This window comes from Leptopilina boulardi, unplaced genomic scaffold, assembly GCF_019393585.1.
Source record: "Leptopilina boulardi isolate dan_hultmark-lab unplaced genomic scaffold, ZJU_Lbou_2.1 LbouV2_214, whole genome shotgun sequence".
NCBI lineage: Eukaryota > Metazoa > Arthropoda > Insecta > Hymenoptera > Figitidae > Leptopilina > Leptopilina boulardi.
This window is the reverse complement of record NW_026137768.1, coordinates 3,565,572-3,586,708: the sequence shown is the minus strand read 5'-3', so window position 1 is coordinate 3,586,708 and position 21,137 is coordinate 3,565,572. Positions and strand designations below refer to the sequence as shown.

The following is a 21,137-nucleotide window of genomic DNA, read 5'->3' as shown; positions in this document are numbered from 1 at the left end:
ATAAGCAAAAGTATACAAAATTTTTATATAAGACGAATAGGTATTTATAAATAAATAATAATATGTCGATCATTTATAAATAAATGTATATCAATAAAGAACATTTTTCGTTAAAAAAAAGGACTATTATATAATAGAAAGAAACGAAGAAATACTCGCTTCACCAACAGAATTAGCAGCGATGCAATAATACGTTCCAATGTGAGTTTTATTTAAATGTGACAATTGCATCCAAGATGTTCGCATTCTTGGTTCTGGACCATCTTTTGTTTTTACGACTCCATCGTGATCATCATCTAAAATTTTCAATGAAAAAATATTATTGCAAAATCAACATTCATTTCAAAAATATTTTTCATGCATTTTTGTTAAACTTTTTTTAAAGCGCATTTAGAAAAAAAAGAAATTATCTTTAGAAAATGAAATAAAGAAGAAATTACTGGGCAATTTTAAAACTGTGAGCCCATCCTCTGAGTGAAATTCCCAAAAAATCTCAGGCACCGGAAATCCTTCAGCTTCACAGCTGAGTACCACTCTTGTACCAAAAACACCAGAAATATTCCTCGTCGCAGAATCAATCCAAGGCCGACTTGGACAAGGTCCAAGATGATCAAGTTTTAAATTTGAATTTTTAGATCTCATTATTTCTTCATTTAAAGCACAGGGAGTCTCATATGTCTCATTATTACTGCCACACGCTGGTGATCGATCTTTACAAACGCAAATCGCTTCTGGAACATCCTATATGTAATATTTTTTTTTTCAATTCATTAAAAATAATTAGAATTTTTTTTTTTTTCATTTACATGAATAATTTTGTGTTTTCAATTTCATTTAAAATTTTCCAAGAAAAATCTAGTTTTGCGTCTTTATTCGTCCTCGCGAATTTGTCAATTAAGTGACTTCAACTATCTTTAATTGCAAGATTGATGTCAATTGTCCCACAGAAATAAAGCTGAGTTTTAAACAGGTCAGCGACACGATTTTAATAAACTGACCATGTTAATTTTTTTTCTCATTTTTATTTTATGACTGTAGGTGTTGCAATTGAGAAAAACCATAATCGCTCTAGTTTCTTTTATGAAAAAATAAATTTTAATTTCATTATAAAAAAGAATGTTTTGAAAATAATTTCAAATTGCGAATAAACTTGATTTGTTTGCTGGTTAAAATTATGTAATTTTTCAAGCTGGTTTTCATCTTTTTGATCTTATATTTGTAATAAAAAAAAAAATGAGGAAATAATAAATTCGTTACGGTATAAAAGTGAATAAATATTTCTCTTCGTTAACAAAATTTTTTTTCAGCCTCTAGTGAATTTTAATTAAAATACGATCAACTTCTGAGTGTACCTCGGCTTGAAGATCTAAACGCAATTGACACGAATAATTCTCAGCGCAAAGGCCTTCATTACGCCTTTCAAATGATAACTGAGAAATACTCGAATTCCAACAGGCTTCACCACTCATTTTTGCACAGACTCCATCGGGACAGCAGCCACAAACATCGTTTACAACACCCAATAAACATCTTTCTGGATTTTCAGGACATCTGTATATTTTTATTAATTAAATTAATTTAATTCTTTTCAAATATAAATAAAAGGCTTAAAAATTTATGTAAATAATAAAAGAAAATGTTATTTTTAAAAATCTTTTGACAAAAATAATGAACAATCTGAGAAAGTGGTTAATTATATGCAATACAATGTAGACATACTTATAATCTCCACATATTGCACAACCATCAAGCTCTTCAGCTAATGGTTGTTCGATGTAGTTTAGGCACAGCACGAGAAACACCACTAAATTCAACATGATGGTACTTCCAAAGTTCTCGCCTCACTGAAGATAGAATTGCAAAAATAAAGAGACGAGAAGATGTACGCCTACTATTAATGAATTCGAGCCAAAGATAAGGAAATCCTTTTTGAAATATCTAAAATATGGGTCAATTTCAAATTACTTCCTCTTTATTTTAGAAATTTTCTACAATAATTTATTTTGGAATATAATAATTATACTTACAATTATTTTTCAAAACTCAACATTACATTTGTTTTAAGTTTATAAACAATTAGTTTATTTAAAAAAAAGAATTTCTTTCAGACAAAAATTTTTATTTTTCAAACAAATATTTCACATTATTTTATTATTAATTTTTTCTAATTGCAATTTATTTTTGGTTAATTTAATCTTTTATTGAGTTAACACATTCATTGCTTGAAGATTCAATTAAATTGTCATTATTACACAATTCACAATTATTGTTTTCTTTGTTAATTTTTTCATCTGTATTTTGAGAGGAATTTAAGTGATTGTTATTAGCTTTAGATAAATGAGGTTTTGATTTAAAAATATCTTCTTTTTGATCCAACTTGAATTTACAAGAAACTTGCTTTTTATTTTGTTTTTTCTTATAACGCTTACAATCTTTCACACACGATACGATTTCTTTTGCGTTATATTGATTTCTATTCGAATCCATTGGCAGACAATTTCCAATATTCAACGGAGGATTTCTAAAAGTTATTTTCTCTTCACTTTTATACTGTTTTGGAAATTTCACTTTTTCCTTACATTTCTCTTCGATTTTGCAAGATTCATTAAAACTAATTGACGAATTTAAATCGAAATTTGAATTCTCATGATGTAAAGAATCATTATTAGGCAAAATATTTTTGCAGTTGAATTTTAAATTATTTTCCGTCTTGAAATTAGATTTCGATGAATTAATTGGTGGGTATTTCCATGCAACAGATGAAAGTACTGACGAACAAATTGGACATTGAAAACAATTTTTTGGTAAAAATGAATTTTGACATTGTTGTTTAATAAATTCTTTTCTGCAATTCAAGAATGCATAAATAAATTATTATATTGATGCGCATTTGAGGCATTTTATGTGCGTAATGTCCTGAGTTAAAAAATTGATTTCTCGAAAAAAGTGAAACTTGGGAGAAATTGTTGTTCTACCTGATAGTAAAATATCCCCAAAAATATTTTTGACTTTTTTGAAATTTTTGGGGAGATAGAAGGGGGTCAATTTGATCAGTTTTCCTTGACACCGCCTACTATTTGAATTTTTTCTGTCTATAAATGCAATAGAAAAAATTTTGGCAGGTATGTTTTTTTGAAGGTTTTTTCATGCTCTTTCCAATGGTGAATTTCGTTTTTAAAATTTTTGAATTTTGACCTTGATTTTCTATAATCAATTTTTTAATTCAGGACATTACACGTAAACTGCCTCAAATACGAAAAAAAGGAAAAATAACAACGAAAAAAAAGTATTCTAAAATTAATTTCAGTATGTAATATTCTTAAAATTAGAATATATTCTTAGTATTCAGTATATATTCTTAGCATTTAGAATATGTCCTAAGTACGAAGAATATATTCTAATATTAAGAGTATTACATACTGAATTTAAGTATAAAGTATTCTAAAATAGATACCAAGCATATACTGTAAAAAAAAGGAGTTGAATTTCAACTCCCTAGGGGATGCTATAAAAGTCCCACCCTTTTGGAGTTGAAGCGAAGGGAGTTAATGCTTTTCGAGTTAATTTTATGCCTATAGGGAGTTGGTTTTAAGGAGTTAATTTAATTACTAACTCCTTTTTTGTGTTGATTTTTAACTCGAAAAATTTAACTCCCAACTCCCAGTAACGTTAACTCCCTAATTTTTTTACAGTGTATATTCTAAATTTCAGAATATTTTTTTTCGGTGAAATAAAGTAATTACTACTACTATAAAAGTAAAACCGGAACTGTTCGAAGTTTCTGCGCATTTGGCAATTTTTACTCCAGAAATAGTAAAAACTATTCAGGAAATAGTAAATTTTACTATTTCTGGAGCAAAAAATTGCCAGAAATGCGCAGAAACTTCGGATAGGTCCGGTTTTACTTTTATAGTAGTAAAAGTTACTTTATTTGTTTTTCCATTTTTCTCCGTGTATCAGCAGTATTCACAGAAAAAAACGTAAACTGAAATTAAGAATATATTCGTGGCGCATATTTAAGAATATTTTATACTTAAACTTTCTCTCTAAATCTGAATTAGTAAAAATGTTTACTAATTTAAATTAGTGACTCACTTTTTGCTTTAGAATTAGTTAAATTTTACTAATTGTTAGTTAAATTTACTAATAATTAGTAAAATTTTACTCATTTAGAAGCAAAAATTGAGTCACTAATTCAAATTAATAAACTTTTTTACTAATTCAGATTTAGAGAGTAGTATATATATTATTCTTAAAATAAGATACTTCATTTAAATATAAAATATTCTTAAATATACGCCACGAATATATTTTAAATTTCAGTTTACAGTTTTTTCTGTGTTTGGCATTTTACCTGTTTTCACTAATTTTCAAATTACAACAGCAACAAGAATCGTCTTTCATTACTTCTGTAAAATTTGTTGTATATATTTAATTAAATTTTGTATTAACAATTTGATTATAGAAATAATTACACTAGTAAAAACTGTTTTAATTAGCCACATATTCTTTTGCGACGTTTATAGTAGTGATGATAGAAGGCAAAACCAGAGGCCCAAAATACAGCAACAAGAATTAGTAGAGAAGCGAAATATATAAAATATCTCCCATTACCCCGTTTGGATTTTTTAATCAGTAGATCGTCATCTCCTCTACCTACCTTTAGTCATAAATAAATAAATTATTTTCTTATTTATATAAATAAAACACCAAGATGAGGACATTTTTTGCATGAGAAAGCAAATACTTAAAAAAAGAAAAAGACCCTGTGGGCAAAAAACCATGTTCTTTCTAAAAACATTTTTAGAACGTTTCATGTCCACCAAATGTGACGCGATCTGAAGAAAGGGACCTTAGAAGCAAATGAATTATTGGTTATGTTTACAATAGTTTTACTTGAACTAAAAGTTTATTTTTGTTTTTGTAAAACTGAAATCAGTTTTTATTGAATATTTTGGATGCAATGAAGACCTAAATATCATTAGTTTGCATTACGAGTTGAACGTCTTTGTGTATTTTCACTTTAAAATTTCTAAACGTAACCTATAATTTTTTGCTTCTAAGGTCCTTTTCTTCAGATCGCGTCACAAATAATGTTCTGGAACATTATTTGAACATCCATGTTCTTAAAATGTTCCAGAACATTATTTGGCGGACATGAAACGTTCTAAGAACGTCCTTAAAACGTTTTTAGAACGAACATGGTTTTTTGCCCACAGGGGACTTTTTAAATTTTATTTATTTTTGAATAAAAATCATATGTTTCCTCCTCTTACATCGAAACTGACCTGTCATTGTTCCTGAACTATTATTGTGACCATCGAGTTGACTTTGGGGTGCGTGACTCTCTCCATAAAAATTATCAGAAATCTTACGACGAGAGGATTTCGATTGAGTTGCTGATTTTGATCGACTGGAAGAAGAATCTGAATCTTCTCTACAACAATTTGTTTTAGCAGAATCGACTTTGGATGATCTTCTAGGCGTAGATGCTAATGGTTTACATTTTATGCATAAACATTTATTTGCTTCTTGTAATTGACAATTTAATTTTTCTGAGGACTTAATTTTATTTCTCGGAAATGTACGATCTCGTGAACATTCCGATAATTCATCTCGTGAATGTTCCCTAACAGAAGAGGCGCAATTGCAAAATTTATCTGTAGTATGACAAAAGCAACATTCCGGAAGACACTGTGAACAAAGTCCTTTTCTTAATATTGGTCGTCGAGATTGCGAACATGATGGTCTATAAACTCGTGAATTTTGGATATTGGTAATTTGAGAATTATAATTTAATAATGAACATCCCGAAGTTGATGTTGATTTGTCTTTACATTTTGAATCTCTGGTCCATCCTAGTGGAGATTCTTTGAAAGATTCATTCTAATAGATGAAAGTTGTTTTTAAATTTTTGTAAAGAAATTTTTTTTCCATTTTTGTAAATTTTTACCTGACAATCTTTTGGTAATAGAGGATCAGGACCAGTGAAGGAAGATAAACATGACTGGCATCTGCTACAACCAGTAATTAAATTGCCTTATGTAAAAATCAGCTTCTAATTTATTTTTAATGCGATAAAATTTATAAATGTTTCAACTCACTATGAAATACAACCGTAACATTTGCAATTCTGCTGCCTACTATGATTACTCCATTGACGACGAAGTTCCTTAAAGCTGTTTAACCATTCGCAATTTGGTTTTGGAGGAATATTTTTATTCCACGCTTCTTCTTCGACACATTGACATGAAACGGGACACGATCCTTTCGAACGAATACCATCACCTTCGACTCGATCCAAACAACTCACATTTCCTTGACATAAACATGAGCGTTTATTTTTACCAGAGCATGTCGATCCTGTTTTCAAAATAATTTTCTTTAAAATTAATAAAATAATTTTATTTTCTACGATGATAAAAATAAATTTCTATATTATACAATAGCTTGTTAATTAATATATTTATCAATTTTTTCTCAATACTTAAAAACAGTTACAACTAACCATAACATGACATTCTTTGTTGACGTGCACTTTTCTTTCATTTATTCAATCCACTTTGAAAATAATACATTTAATCAATTTCATTGAATTCTGATAATTGAAAATTAAAATATTCCTAAACTAAATATTCCTAATCAAATACATTGTGTTACTTTACATGATTATAAAACTTATTTTTTTTTTGGTTATCCAAAATAAAGTAAGGTAGATTTTATATTTGTTGCTAAGATCAATTAGTTCATTTAAACCTTTTTTACAAATCAACTTTTTTAATAACTCTTTACAAATACAGACTATTATTTAATTCAAAAATAAACATTAAAACAGAATTTTATTTAAACCCTTAATTATTTTAAATAATGGTAGTTAATAAATTTAAATTTAAATAATTTCCCGCTATCTGTCGGCAAGAATATGATTGGTAGATAGTTTTTTAGTTTTACGCATGCGCGCATCGTTGGAAAGGCGGACCCGCTTGACAGATGTTCGCCGCCTCTCTTTCTTAATCTTAAAGCATTTCGTGAGATGTATAGGTGTAATCGCGCTTGTGATTCTGTAAACAATCAATTTTCCTTATTTTTTACACAAATTTTGACATAAATTTAGTATAACTTTAATCATTTTTATCAAAATAAAAAGATGTGTTACATAAAAGATGTAGAAAGTGAGGTTATTTTAAATAGAAAGCAAATTCTTGGCAGTGCACATAACCGTTATTGAAGAATTTGGGAGTGTGCGTGAAAGACGCGATTTAAACATGATAAAACGTGCCTGATTAAATTTCTCACATCAACGATGGAAGATTTCAATGATGGAATTGAGGGGCAGCAAGCCTCCCGTTTACGAACAGCAAATCCGGAGCAATTCTTCACTCTTGTCAAAATGCACTTATCTTTTGAATTGGATCGCAATACAGAAGAGTATGTTTAACCTCTTTTTATTTTATTTAAAACTATTTTTTTTCTGAAAAAAACTCCTTTTATTATTCATTTCTTGAAAAGTAATTTTATTAACCAAGTTTAATTAATTATACTCTAAATTTTCATTCATGTATATATGTATGTAGTTTTTATAAAATATTTACAGATTTTGTAAAAAATGTTTCTTTTTTTAATAAGCTATTTTTTTTTATTGATATAAAATTGAAGGGACACAAATGCATGAAATATGATTCTTATTTTGCATTATGTCTGTTTACATAAAGTAATTATTTGTAAACATGCATTAGTTTTGAATTGCCGGAGTTTGAAGTTTTTACTCCATCCTGTTATGGTTTTCCAAAAAAATTGAATAATGTTTGGCGAGAAGCTAAACACCTTATGAGTTCACCTTTAATCAATGCTAGATCTAATGAGGCATTGTTCTCTTCTTGGTTTGTATTTTTACCGCATTTATGAAAGAAAATTCATTAAAACAGAAAATTAGAATTCATTTTATTTTGATGTTGTCACATGTAATTTGAAATTGTTTTATTAACAATATCCTTTTATTACAGCAATGATTGCGTTATGGAGAAAGCGAAACTTAAAAAGTGGGGTCTGATAAGCTTTTCAAAAAAATCAAAGTCATCTTTAAATCTACATAAAGGACCTGAAGGTGTTCCATTGACGCAAGAGGGAATAAAACAAGTCAAGCGACTAATTAATTATTTATCCCAGGAGGAATGTGAGTTTAATCTAAAGTTTACGTCAACTACTATTACATTATTATTAATGATACTTATCACAAATATAATTAAACACGAGAAGTTTCAACAAGAACTTTAACTTTTAAATTGAAGGTATTCTTCAAGAAGGGATTTTTCGACGAACTGGAAAATTAACAAGACAACAAGATTTGAAGAATGCCCTTCATCAGGGTCTTTCTCTGGATTTTGAAGAAGGTCGTTTTAGTGTTCATGATTGTGCATCTGTTCTGAAAAATTTTTTGGCAGATCTCCCAGAACCACTTTTGACCGATTCACATTATCCCGTTCACTGCCAAATAGCAGGTAAATTATGATTTGTCTTAATCTTGTACTTCCTCGATGAGTCTAATTATAAATATTCATATAATATATCAATTTCAGAATTATGTAGTCCAGAAACGAGTGCAAATGATGCCAGACTTTTGAGGTCATTGCAGCTTTTGTTGTTACTTTTACCACCGATAAATAGAGTTTTACTGAAGCACTTGTTGAATCTTTTAAATAAAACTGCTTCTTTTGAAAACAGTAACAAAATGAATTGTGATACTCTCGCTACGCTATTCACACCACATTTAATGTGTCCGAGAAAATTATCACCCGAAGCTTTACATATTAACTCGCAAAATTTATCGGTTATTGTTGCATTCATGATTAAAAAAGGTTTAGAGTTGTTCGAAATTCCACCAAAATTAGCAATGGACGTAAGAGCTTATTGGGTGGACCAAGAAAGAAAACTTCTAAGTCCAAAAAAGTCTGACGTAAGTTATAAATACTAAATTGCATATTTATTTAATATTTCCATTGTCATTAATTTTTTGCATTTATATTTCAGTTAAATGAATCAATGTCAGACACTACAGGAACTGCTCATACCGTTTTTAGTTTTGTGGATCATCAATTAACAGCTCAAGCTACGGCCTCTCAAGACACACAGGCGGCATTGGCTCAGCTCTATGCATACATTCAATCAATGCCTGAATCTGCCAAGAAACGAAAACTCGTTAAACAGTTCAATAAAGAAAATGGTCAAGGCACTCCACGACACGTGAAAAATGTTCGCACAAAAAGTTTAGGAGATTCTATAAAAAAGCATATTTTCCAAAAGAAGTTATTGGGTCATAAAAAACTTTTGGACTTGAAACTTGGATGTAATTTCAGTAGATCGAGCAGCGAAGAAAATATGTTATCTGTGGTAAGTTGTAGATAAGTAAAACTCTCTATATATGTCTCTTTTAAATCTATAAATGTCCCATTTCTGTGCAAGATAAAAAAAAAAAACTTTCAAATTAACCAACTTTGCTGTTGAATCTTTTTTCTAAAATAAATCCAATCTAATTTTCATGCACGTGAATGATACAGTGACTAATAGCTTGATTGCTTGTTCTAAACAGCCTCTCGATAAACCACGTCTTCCTCCGAAAGGGACCTTAAGTAAATCAGAAGATGAACTTAGTTCGGATAGTTTTAATATACTTGAAACAGATAATTTGCTTAAAATTAAGCATATGAGTAGTAGCACTGGAAGCCTACATACACCCATCTTATCAATGTTTAAAGCTGAGAAGGCGAGATTAATAAATTTCTTAAGCATTGACGAAGAGCATTCTCGAACCGAAAACTACAGTGAAACGAATCTCAGCGAAATTGAGGAACATTTAAATTCTCATCGGATATCTGGCAATGAAAAAGCAAACTCAAAAATTTCCAAACACGTTAGATTATCCCGACACTGCAGTGAACCACCAAATATGTATTCGTCACAAGCAAGTTTAGATGATTTAAGTGAAAATGAAAATTTTGTTCGTCAAAATTCGGATCCTACAATTGCCACTTCAAAAAGAACAAATATGGATGCTCTATTTACACCGAAAATATCAATTTCAAATATTGGATCAAGATATTCGACTTCTGATAAGGATTCAAGGAAATCGGAAGGAACGAGTAGTGCAACAGGTGTTAAATATGCCTCGCCTATGAAAAGTATATTAAGAAACATGTTTACTGCTCACACTTCAACGCCATCAAATTTTTTGCATCGTAATTTAACAGCCAACGAATATATATTAACCCCAATTACGGATAATGATAAAAGCATGAGTCCTATCACACAAAGTGCTACCAAGATGAGCAAAACAATGCAGGTATGCATATTTAGCATGTTCATTCTTTCGCTTTTCTATAATAATTGTTATTAATCTTTAACTACATTGATTAATTAATATAAAAATTTACATACTGTTATATGAAATATTTTAGATTGTAATTATTTTTTGTTTCTTCTTGTAGGAAAATATAATGACACCAAGATCTCGGAAACCTGTGATGATGTTGTCAACCACTAGTATTTGCAATTTTCCAGCTTTGCAACGTGATTCAATACCATCTAGTTCTTATTTACGAGGTTTCAATGGAGATCTTGAATTTAGAAATGATTGTGCTTCAATTATGGAAGAATCTCCCGATACATATAGTGAAAACATTATAGTTGACAATAAGGAAAATGTTCAGGAGGATGTAAAAAATAATCAGAATTTAATTTTCTCGACAGCTGATGAGATTTCAAGCGCACAAAAAAGTTCCTCCATCACTAGTACTTTCAGAGAGTATCTTTTGTCGAGAAGCGTTCTGGATGCAAGTCCCGTAGATTTGAGTTTTACATCTCGAACCGGGGATTTTGAACCTTCTGAATCTGATATAAATATTCTCAACGAAGACACACTATCTGACAGTCTTCTTCATTGTTTGGATGGTAATAATCCCGGGTCAGATACTTCAGGAATAGCTTCCGGCAGCACTAACAGTGCAGATAATTCCTCGGAAATAATGGATGAAGTACTTTCTCCAAGAAAACGCGGTACCAGTTTACAGCGTAACGATTCCAAACGTACAATTAAGGACAAAGTGACATTGAGCAATTCTAAAAATCAGTCATTGATGCATAAACATGTCAGTGACTCGAATCTAAGCTCACTCAGAATGAATGAAGCAGTAAATGAAACTGCTTTTTGAAAACAAAAAATATATACTTATGTGTAAGTAAGAGAAATGATTTAGATCTGAGCTTAAACAAAAATGATATGTTTAAGTTTAAATTGTTATTGTATTTAAATAAGAGACACAGGTGAAGTTAGACCGTTTCTTATTGCATTATTTTTTTTACTGTAGCAGCGAATAATGCTACAACGACGTTGCAACGTGAAATATACTGCGAATAGTATGAAAGTTTGGATCGATAGTTTTATGCCTCCTATATTTTTTATTATTATACTATATAAGTAAATCGTGAAACTATTATCCGAAGTATGACTGTTGTCAAGAAGCACTGTATTCTTGGAAAACTTCTTGAAGTAATAATAAACTGATATATTCGGAAGTATTGACTTTCATTTAAGTAAACCATTACATCTTGCAAAAAAAAATTGTTATTGAATCATAGAAAAAGTATGTATATTTACACGTGTCAAAATATAAATCTAAATAAAGTCAAGTATTTCATGAATTTGACATTTCTCAATTAACTAAAAGTATAACTTGAAGCAAATGAAAAATAAATAAATGTTATTCAAGAATTTTTTGTTAATTATATAAAAAAAAAAGAATCGAAAAACTAGGGAGATTATAGTTAAAACATATCATCATGGCCTAAATCCGGAATATAAGAAAGACCTCGTTCCTTTAAGGCTTTGTTCATTAAACGTTCTTGGTCCTGTTTCATTTCTTGCTCCCGTCTTTGTGCATCCAAAATGTCATCTACTGAAACTTCCGAAAGAGGTAGGTCCTTTTCTTTTTCTCTATCCTAAGACAAAATAAAGAATATCAGACATTTAAACAAATAATTATTAAACACATATTTTTAAAATAAAAATTAATATATGCAAAAAAAAACTCACAATTTCTCCTAGAAGAACTACATTTTCACCTCTGACTATGAAGACTCCTCGTGGAATATCTCCATATTCTTTACCTACATGAATTCTTTCTATTGTTCGATGTAGAACTAAATTAGCAAATTGATCAACACTCCTGAGATATCCAATTAAAGTTCTACCATCTCGCAACAATACCATGAGTTTTTCTGAAAAAAACATTTTGTTGTAAAAATGTAACATAACCTGTATGATTACAATTGTATTTTACATATTCAATAGACTTGAATTATTTTACATCGAATATAAATATATTTTAATTTAAAACTTACTTTCAATAATGACATTTGTAATTGTTTTTAATTAAAATTTAAACATTTGATTACTGAAACTTAACCTATAAATATAGAGAAAAAGAGAAATTGTAACAAAATAAACATACTGTCTAATTCTTCAAGAAGAGATGCAGTTCCGGGAACGACATTCATGATTATAAACTTTAATTTCACCAATTTTATGTATTTTTTTATAATGTTAAATTTAACACTTTTAACATAACTCTGAATTATTGTTATGATTTAATTGCGCAAGCGCAGCAGTTCGATCAGCTGACAGGAACCACACAAATCAAAATGAGTCTTAAATTTTTTTTTAGTTCTCTGCTCATTTTATATTTATTTATTCTAAAAATTCGTTTGTAATATTTTTCTTTAATTTTCTATTGTAATTTAAATTTTATATTTACTTTTATTATTTTATTGTGTTTAAAAAAAAAAGAAATAGTCTTGAAATGATCTAAAGCCCGCTATTTTTTTTAAAGATTTAGGCGCGCAAGAAGTAAATTACCACAAAACGGAGGTATTTGTTTTAATTATTGTTTACTTGCTTTATTTGAAATTATAAATAAAAATTTAAAAATAGAAAAAAATATTTTCCCAAGTTTTATTAAAATGAAATATTATTTATTTTCTTTGAAATCAACAGAATGTAATAATAAAATGAATAAGGGTAATGGAAAGAAAGAAATTCATAGTCCATTATAAAATGGCTTTAATCGTGTTATACATTCCATTTTTGAACACGCCATTGCCTGTGTGCTAATTAGATATATGACATGAACAACACACACACATACGGCACTCTCGCTATTATATCTTCCATCGCTTTCTCGAATTCTTTTTATTTTACATCAAAAATGCATTTGAAAAAATGAATTCGAAACTTTTTTTTTTATGTAATACATTCATTTATCAATATATGTATTTTCCATTATTTATTTTTTCATTCATAAATATATTTTAAATTTTGAATAGAAATTTCTTTCCTTTAGATATATTATATGAATTCAAGTAAAAATATTAATATATTTTACTCACAATGCGATTTTTTTTTCCGTTCGTGTACTTTAAACAACATATTTCTTGCAATATCGAGCTTGTTCACAACGACGGTCAAAATTTTATAAAATCTCCAAAATAGCTGTAAAATGAATTAAAATTAAAAATTGTTTTTGAAATATTTTTAATTCTAATGTACTTTTCTGTGGAAAAGAATTTTGAGGATTAAAAAATTGTATTTAAAATTCCATTCACAAATTGAGAAAAGATTTAAGAGAAGAGAAAAAAATTAGAATTTCAGGCTTTACAATTCTTGCTGAATTACTGAATCATGTTTTCTTCTTTGCTTTATATATTTTTTTTTTTTACATTTCGAACATTGATTTGCGTACATTTTAAAGATGCGTTTAACTAATCAACTTGTACTCGTTTAATAAAGTAATGAAAGACATTTGTTATTTATAACAGTTATATCTCAACATCATTATATAATCTATCGGCCGTGGAATATTGATTTTTATCATATGTATAATTATATATATATATATCTCTCTCTTCAGTTTTTAGACCATTCTTCAAAACACATCCCGAAGGAATATAAGTTATCGAAGAAACCAATAATAATAGTTTGAAATTTTAATTCAATTTGAAAATTTACTGTAACCAAATTTGATAAAAAAATTTTTAAAATAATTTTTAGAATTTATATTTTAGAATTTAATTTAATAATTATAGGCTTCTCCGATAACTTTCACTATATTTACTTTTTAGACAAACAATTAACATCTAACAATTAAATAATGTTTTCGCTTTATTTGCTACTGACACGATTTTTTTTATTCGTATATATATCCACAAAATTGTCGTGTTCTTGTGGATAATTATTCTACAAATATAACGATGTTTATCGTCGTTAATATGAAAATGATGAATTGATGCAACAAAAAAGAAAATTCCCTGTAAGCAGCGTATCTCATGAGAATAGCCAGCGTAACGTTTCCTTTATACTTATATTTATATTATATATGCATAATTGTTTATTATTAGTATATAGTAATCATTAACAATAATGACCTCGTTCGACTTATTTTAGTCAGATCTTTTGCACGTCTATATTATTTGATTACTTTTGCGCTTATCTTGAAACACGTGTGTATCGTGTTTATAAATAGTTCTAAATTTATTTATTAAAATGCATTAAATAGTGATTTTTAGTGAGAAGGGCATATTCAAAGAGCCTATATATTTTTTTTTTTTATTAATTTTATGCATTATCGATAGAAACACGTGTATAATAATTTTATATATATGCGAAATAATTTTAAACTCCTTTTGCATAATTAATTTTAATGATTGTAAAATTAGAAATTTTTTTTTCAAATTATAAATAAATTTTCATTTTTATAATATGCAAAATATATATATTTAGATAAGAATGAATAATATTATTCTAATATTCTGGTCTTAAATTGTCATATTTTTTCAAAAATTCTTAGATCTCTTAAAAAGAGCGTTTTATGTTTCTTTTTCAAAAGCACCTCTAATATTTGTTTTAAAAAAGCTCAGTATATTTTTCATCTTAGAACTTTATTAGAATTCTATAAAAACTTTTATATAGAAACAAGTATTTTTTATTTTCCGCTTAAATATATATATATAGAGAGACTTCAATTTGGAAATCTTTAATTATAAACCTTTATAATATTTATATAGTTATAGAGCTTTCTCAATAATTGCGTAAAAATTGTAGTTAATATTTGAGGAAAATATTTCTAACATATATATATTATGAAAAATGAAATGAATTTTATATATTATGGAAATAATTTAAGAGAATTAAAAAATAATTTTTTTTTCCCCTATTTTTAGGAGAGTTTGGCTCCTCGAAAGTATTATTTTACCCGTGTGTCTTATTTTGTCGATATGTCACGTTTCTTTCGAAACGATATCAATCAATGAGAACCATCATCATATCTTTTATTAGAAAATATATTCTCAAAGTCTGGAAAACATCTCATTTTGCTATATATACGTATACTTGCAGTGTTCGATGATATTTACTTATTTTATCTCTGTACAAAGATATGATTCATTTTATATATAAATTTTTTATAATAAAAATATCTTTTTGTAAAATACAATTCAATAGTAATATTGTATATAAAATAGATGAAATTTAGAACAAAATTAATCTGATTTAAAAAAATCAGAGAAAATTCAGTTGAAGAGGAACACTTTTTAAAAAACTTTTCATTATGGGAATTACTCATCGAACACTAACAATCATACTTGTTATATATATATAATATAATTCATATTCATTTTCCATCAGTTCCATTTCCATTTACAATTATATAAAAATAAATCACATATTTGAATTCCTGTTTTGATACCTTTGTTTTAATTATAAACAAAGGTGTACAGAATTAACGGAAGACGAGTCTCGATTTTTATTAAAAATTAGTATAATAATAAATTGGTAATAAAGAATAAATATAACAGGCACAAAATTCGAAATAAATTCCTTTTTTTTTACAATTTTGTTTCGATTTTTGTGCCCAAGTCAATTTTTATTAATGATAATAATTTTCTCAAGACGTACAAAATAATGACTCTCATCCTTCTTTATAAGATATATAAGTATTTCGTAACTTTATAATTATTTAGTTGTAATATAAATTTAATATAATAAAACTTTGCACCATGTAATGTAATATATATATAAGTTTATAATATGTGTAAATTATCTCGTTTTTATGATAGGATATTTGACGTGCACCGATCAGCAATCTATAAAAATATTTTTTGATTAGACCGTGATGATTTATTGAATATTACAGGCTTTGAATTGATTTAAGAGTGGACGTGTTTATAAGAACAAATTTTTAATTAAGTGTGCTCACTCTCTAAATCTGAATTAGTAAAAATGTTTTACTAATTTAAATTGGTGACTCACTTTTTGCTTCTCAATTAGTAAAATTTTACTAATTCTAAAGCAAAAAGTGAGTCACTAATTTAAATTAGTAGACATTTTTACTAATTCAGATTTAAAGAGCAGCACGTCAGGATCGATGATGTGTAAATAATAATTAACAAATATAATAATTTTAATGAAATTCATTAATGTAATTTATGTGCGAAGAATATTTGAAAATATTTTATAATTGCAAAATTTAATATTGTTGCCGTTGGTTTATAACTGCCGGTCTTATTTCATTCTATATTGAAAGTAAACTTGACATCTTTCATGTATCAAATCGATGATAATTTTTTAAAAATTAAAAATATTTCCTTATTTTCATGGACGTAATTGGTTTAACGAAATTCATTTTGATAAAGTTAAACCCTTTTATTATATATGATGTAATATTGTCTTCGGGACGTTTTTTTTTTATATTGCTATATATTTAAGTGAATTAGCAAAATGTTTAATTTGCATTAATTTTAAATTACTCTACTATTGTTAATAACTTTTTTAATTACTGTAAACAACTATAATTTTTCAGAAATTTAAAAATTTGATGTCTTTCAAATTTGCCTTTTCTTGTTTTCATTAAGTTAATTTAATTTCCATTAAAAATTCGCGTTTAAATTATTAATATAATTTCAACGTGTCTCGAATTGTATAGCAGAAAATGTTTGTTACTACTTGAGTTTTAATTTCAGGTGAACTGCAGTTGAAAATCTGCAACACGTTGTGAAATAATTTGTACATTTTTGTGTTTTTCTCACTTTTTTCGTACGTACCAGCGTCTTTTCAATAATGTGTATTTTATACACTTTATCATCTCATGGGTAATTAGAAGATGTTAGTTGCTTTTTTCTAAAAATAAAACAAAGTATATTTATAACGAGAAAATTTTCAGATTATCTTATCTGAAAATAGTTTTTTGCTAATAATTAAAAATTCATATTGAAATTAATTAAAAATTTTAATTATATACTTTGTTTTATTTTTCTAATTATTTTATTACTTTTCAGTAGATAAAGTATTGAAATCAAGCTATTTTTATTGTATTAGACTGTTACTGTATCTGCAAAGATATAGTCTTGTCTCTAAATATATACGTATTTTTGTATACAATATATATATGTGTGTATATTTTTTTTTTCATATATCGTTTTCTAGTTTTTTTTTTCTTAGATATATAACTGCGGTTATAACGAATGAAGAAACACAACGTTTTATTGTCTAGTTCTATTTCTCACATTTCTGTTTCAATATTTCGAAACTGTCCTTCATCGCATTTTCGAAAATAGTCAAGGCGTGAAAAATACCACAAGAATATATATATATATGTATTTTTTTATAGAAATATTTGTAATCGGTGTTTAAATTTCAAAATTTAAATAATGTGGTATCTTTTCACGTAACCCTGTGCAAAATTGAGAGATTTTTTCTTTAGAAATATATTGTACTTGCCTCACATAATGAAAACGATGAATGATATCGTCATCAAATCTCACACTTATACTGATCTGCATACCAAAGACGACCTTTATTGTATTTCACTGATTGTCTTTGGCACGCAGCACAACAGCAACAGCTTGCTAATTAACAAATATTTATAACATTAACATGTGCGTAATTCTAATTTTAATAGTTACAAGCGCGTGCTATTTATATAGGTGTAATATATATTATATCAAATTCAGAGCTCAAGTTTTAGAGAATGATTGTAATGTTGTTGATACTTTCAATCTTTTAATTTTCAATAATTGATTTTCATTTCGCATTTAAATATTCATTTGTTTTATTTTCAAGAAACAACTTTCTTTATCATATTATTTTGTGCAGGTTTAAAAATTTCATTCAATTTAATTTGTTATTAACAACATACAATTTTTCTCTTTTTTATGCAGCGCATAATATCTACAGAACGTCCAGAAGATTATTTATTTTAATTTTGAACAAGTTTTTCTTCAATTTTAGCGACTTTAATATTTTATATCTACGTTCACAAAAACATTGAGGACGTTCAATTGATTTATTTCATATATAACACTTCATTAACCAACGAAACAATGTTGTGATACAATTTTATTTGTTTATTTTTATTAAATAAAAAAACAAAAAAAAAAATGTTTAAAAAATTATTTATAATGACAGTGAAAAATATGAGAAAAATGTTACGAATACTAATTTTATGAGAACAGTTTATGTTTTTTCATACATATTTTTAAATGTCTGCTATTATTTAAAAAAAAAACATATAATAGAAAAAAAGGAAGATTCAACAAAAACTTTTTATAAATAAAATAAATTTTATTAAATAACTTTTAAAAATAATTTAATAATAATATTAAAATGAATATTGATAAATCGTATTTTTTAAAATATTAAAATTGTTTACATGATTCGTTAACGAAAATATAATACAATGTTCGGAATAAGACTAATAAAATTAATAATACAACACAGTTGCGTCATTTTTTCCAAGTTGAAATATTAATTATTAATAATGTTTAATTAAAAAAAAAAAAAAAAAAAACTTTATATTATCTAACGCGCTGATCGAAGTAAGTCAATATGTATAATATGGTATATAAATGGCGCGAATAGCATAGGTAACTATTTATATATTTAGATAATTAATAATTATATAGATATACTAACAAAAGCTCTATTGATTGTTTCAGGAGCGACCTTGTTATAATTTTCTTTCATTGTTTCTCTCACTATTTATTTAGAATAACTTACTTAAATTAAAATCAGAAAAATAATTATTCTAATTTATATCTTATCGTTGGCATTGAGAAAATACGCCAATGATTTATATTTGAAAATTGTTTTCGATTTTATCGCCAATTTGCCTTTAGAAAGTTTTTTTATGATGATAAAAATTCCAATGTAAATGACATTATACTGGAAAATATTAATAGTTTTCAAAAGATTTTAAAATTTTTTTCCTTTTTTTTTTTTTCATTTTTATTTCATCTTGTGCTGAAAAACTTTTTGCAAATCTGTATATTATGTGAAAGCTTAAAAAAAGTGTAATTCTTGCTTATGTAAAGTAATAACTTTTGAGATCGAAGAATTCACTTTCTTTTATAAGAACTTCTTTCTCATTTTATTGTATTCTACTTTATCATTGAACTTTTCTTTTTATTTTTTTACTTTATTTTTCTCTTCATTGTTTTTTACTTCTTAATTTTCCTCTTCTTTGTTCTTCCAATAAGAAAGATTTCGAATAAAACGTTTCGTTACAATCTTATTGAGAGGAACTTGATTGCCTTCGTCTTTCTGCGCTAGAACGTCGATTTCCGGTTCGAGAGTTTTGACGAGCATTACACGCCCCGCGAACTAATTCTTCGACGTCAAGATTGTCACAAATTCTGTAAAAGATTATAATTATTTTCAAAAATTTAATTAAATAAATATTGATTTATTTTATTTAAATGAAATTAAAAATAAAAAATATTTTATTGAGACAAAAATGGACTAAGCCATTTTTTCTAATTTAAAAACTCGAGCAGGAGAGGAATCGGGGCAAAGTTCAATATTTCAGGCTTGCAACTATCAAAGTCAATATTACGTCTCAAAAATAGGACATTGCTATTCGTTATTCGTTGAATTTTCGTACCCATTGGATGCATTGCACGATTTTAAAAGTTTAAGAAACTTTTCTTTAACGAGCATTATGCTATCAATTACCGGATACAAATCGTTTCATTTTTACGACAGCTCCTTTGTCTTCGTGATTCTGACTAATTAGTCTGAAGGACCTTTACTCGCGAGCATTGTGTAAGAAGTTCATTAAGTCCACGAATATGCAAGTTCTCGCTTAATCGGACAATTAATTTTCTCTTCTTTATAGAAACTTCTTAATAATAATAGTTTTTCTTATACAAAACTGTATTATAAATCTTAATTACTTGTATCAAAATTTATGAATAATAATTAAAATTTCATTATAATTTTATTAAACTGTGAGTTTAATTTTCTGAAAATTTTTACCTTCGTAATTAACCATTCCATCACCATCGAGGTCTGCTTCTTTAATCATATCATCGACCTCTTCCTCCGATAATTTTTCTCCCAAATTCGTCATCACATGACGAAGTTCCATTGAGGAAATCGATCCATCATTGTTTTTGTCAAATACTCTGATTTAAAAAAAAAACAAAATTATAATTCTTGTTTAAAAAATAAAATTATAAAATCAAAAAAAAAAATACGAATTTCACCTAAAGGCCTCACGCAGTTCATCCTCCCCATCTGCACCTTTCATTTTCTTTGACATCATTTGAAGAAATTCATTAAACTCAATGGTTCCATTACCATCTTGATCTACCTCGTTCACCATATCACGTAATTCTGTCTCTGAAAGAAAACAAAAAATTAAATTTCAAACAGTGATACTGATAATAAAAAAATCTGTATGTTGCCTTTTAATTTACTGCAAATTGTAAGGTATGTAAAGCACTTGCCGTAAATTTAAATAAATTAATAGTGCAATAAAAAATTCAATTGTAACATAATTAAAAAAGTTTAAATGACTTCACTGCAAGTAATAAAATATGATATAATAATTATATTCTTTTTTAAGAAAATTTACCCAACCAAAAATTTCAGTATTATACCAGAGTTGACTACTGGCGCAGAACTGGTTCAGTATTGCCTGCCGAGGCTGGGCAGTCTGTACTGAACCAGTACTGGTATTTTCATTGTATCCGTACTGGTGCAGTATCACCCTGCAAGTACTGACAAACCAGTACTGAGCCGATATTGAGCCAGT

The 21,137-nt window shown here is 27.3% G+C and overlaps 5 protein-coding genes across 11 annotated transcripts in view; 1 reads left to right on the top strand and 4 right to left on the bottom strand.

Annotated features, from left to right (window-relative positions):
- Positions 1-6: 6 nt before the first annotated feature.
- On the bottom strand, positions 7-1,862 carry LOC127279089 (insulin-like growth factor-binding protein-related protein 1). The gene is made up of 4 exons (XM_051301226.1): positions 1,720-1,862; positions 1,353-1,551; positions 441-741; positions 7-296 (listed from the first exon to the last, which is right to left on the bottom strand). Exons 1-4 carry the CDS (start codon positions 1,815-1,817, stop codon positions 127-129), a joined length of 768 nt encoding a protein of 255 aa, XP_051157183.1. The 5' UTR covers positions 1,818-1,862; the 3' UTR covers positions 7-126.
- Positions 1,863-2,190: 328 nt separating this feature from the next.
- Positions 2,191-6,652, bottom strand: LOC127279239 (putative uncharacterized protein DDB_G0282133). Its single transcript, XM_051301477.1, has 6 exons — positions 6,509-6,652; positions 6,105-6,363; positions 5,954-6,017; positions 5,289-5,886; positions 4,355-4,409; positions 2,191-2,845 (listed from the first exon to the last, which is right to left on the bottom strand). The coding sequence occupies exons 1-6, from the start codon at positions 6,519-6,521 to the stop codon at positions 2,191-2,193; spliced, it is 1,644 nt and encodes a 547-aa protein (XP_051157434.1). The 5' UTR covers positions 6,522-6,652.
- A 306-nt stretch (positions 6,653-6,958) lies between these two features.
- Positions 6,959-11,568, top strand: LOC127279164 (uncharacterized). Of its 2 annotated transcripts, XM_051301363.1 has the most exons (8): positions 6,959-7,428; positions 7,737-7,880; positions 8,004-8,173; positions 8,289-8,498; positions 8,577-8,953; positions 9,028-9,387; positions 9,587-10,336; positions 10,482-11,568. In XM_051301363.1, the coding sequence occupies exons 1-8, from the start codon at positions 7,304-7,306 to the stop codon at positions 11,202-11,204; spliced, it is 2,859 nt and encodes a 952-aa protein (XP_051157320.1). In that variant the 5' UTR covers positions 6,959-7,303; the 3' UTR covers positions 11,205-11,568. The 2 variants fall into 2 exon arrangements, with proteins under 2 accessions (XP_051157320.1, XP_051157321.1); XM_051301364.1 differs by lacking the exon at positions 7,737-7,880 and having other exon boundaries at positions 6,960-7,428.
- Positions 11,569-11,599: 31 nt separating this feature from the next.
- On the bottom strand, positions 11,600-12,671 carry LOC127279165 (U6 snRNA-associated Sm-like protein LSm1). The gene is made up of 3 exons (XM_051301365.1): positions 12,504-12,671; positions 12,086-12,270; positions 11,600-11,991 (listed from the first exon to the last, which is right to left on the bottom strand). Exons 1-3 carry the CDS (start codon positions 12,547-12,549, stop codon positions 11,818-11,820), a joined length of 405 nt encoding a protein of 134 aa, XP_051157322.1. The 5' UTR covers positions 12,550-12,671; the 3' UTR covers positions 11,600-11,817.
- Positions 12,672-13,094: 423 nt separating this feature from the next.
- Positions 13,095-21,137, bottom strand: part of LOC127279160 (neo-calmodulin-like) — a 74,165-nt gene continuing 66,122 nt past the window's right edge. For all 6 annotated transcript variants that reach the window (XM_051301354.1, XM_051301355.1, XM_051301358.1 and 3 more), the window contains 3 exons: positions 20,587-20,722; positions 20,357-20,505; positions 13,095-19,734 (listed from right to left, as the gene is read on the bottom strand). In XM_051301354.1, the coding sequence (XP_051157311.1) occupies positions 19,703-19,734; positions 20,357-20,505; positions 20,587-20,722 (317 nt within the window). In that variant the 3' untranslated portion in view covers positions 13,095-19,702. The remainder of the gene's footprint in view (positions 19,735-20,356; positions 20,506-20,586; positions 20,723-21,137) is intronic.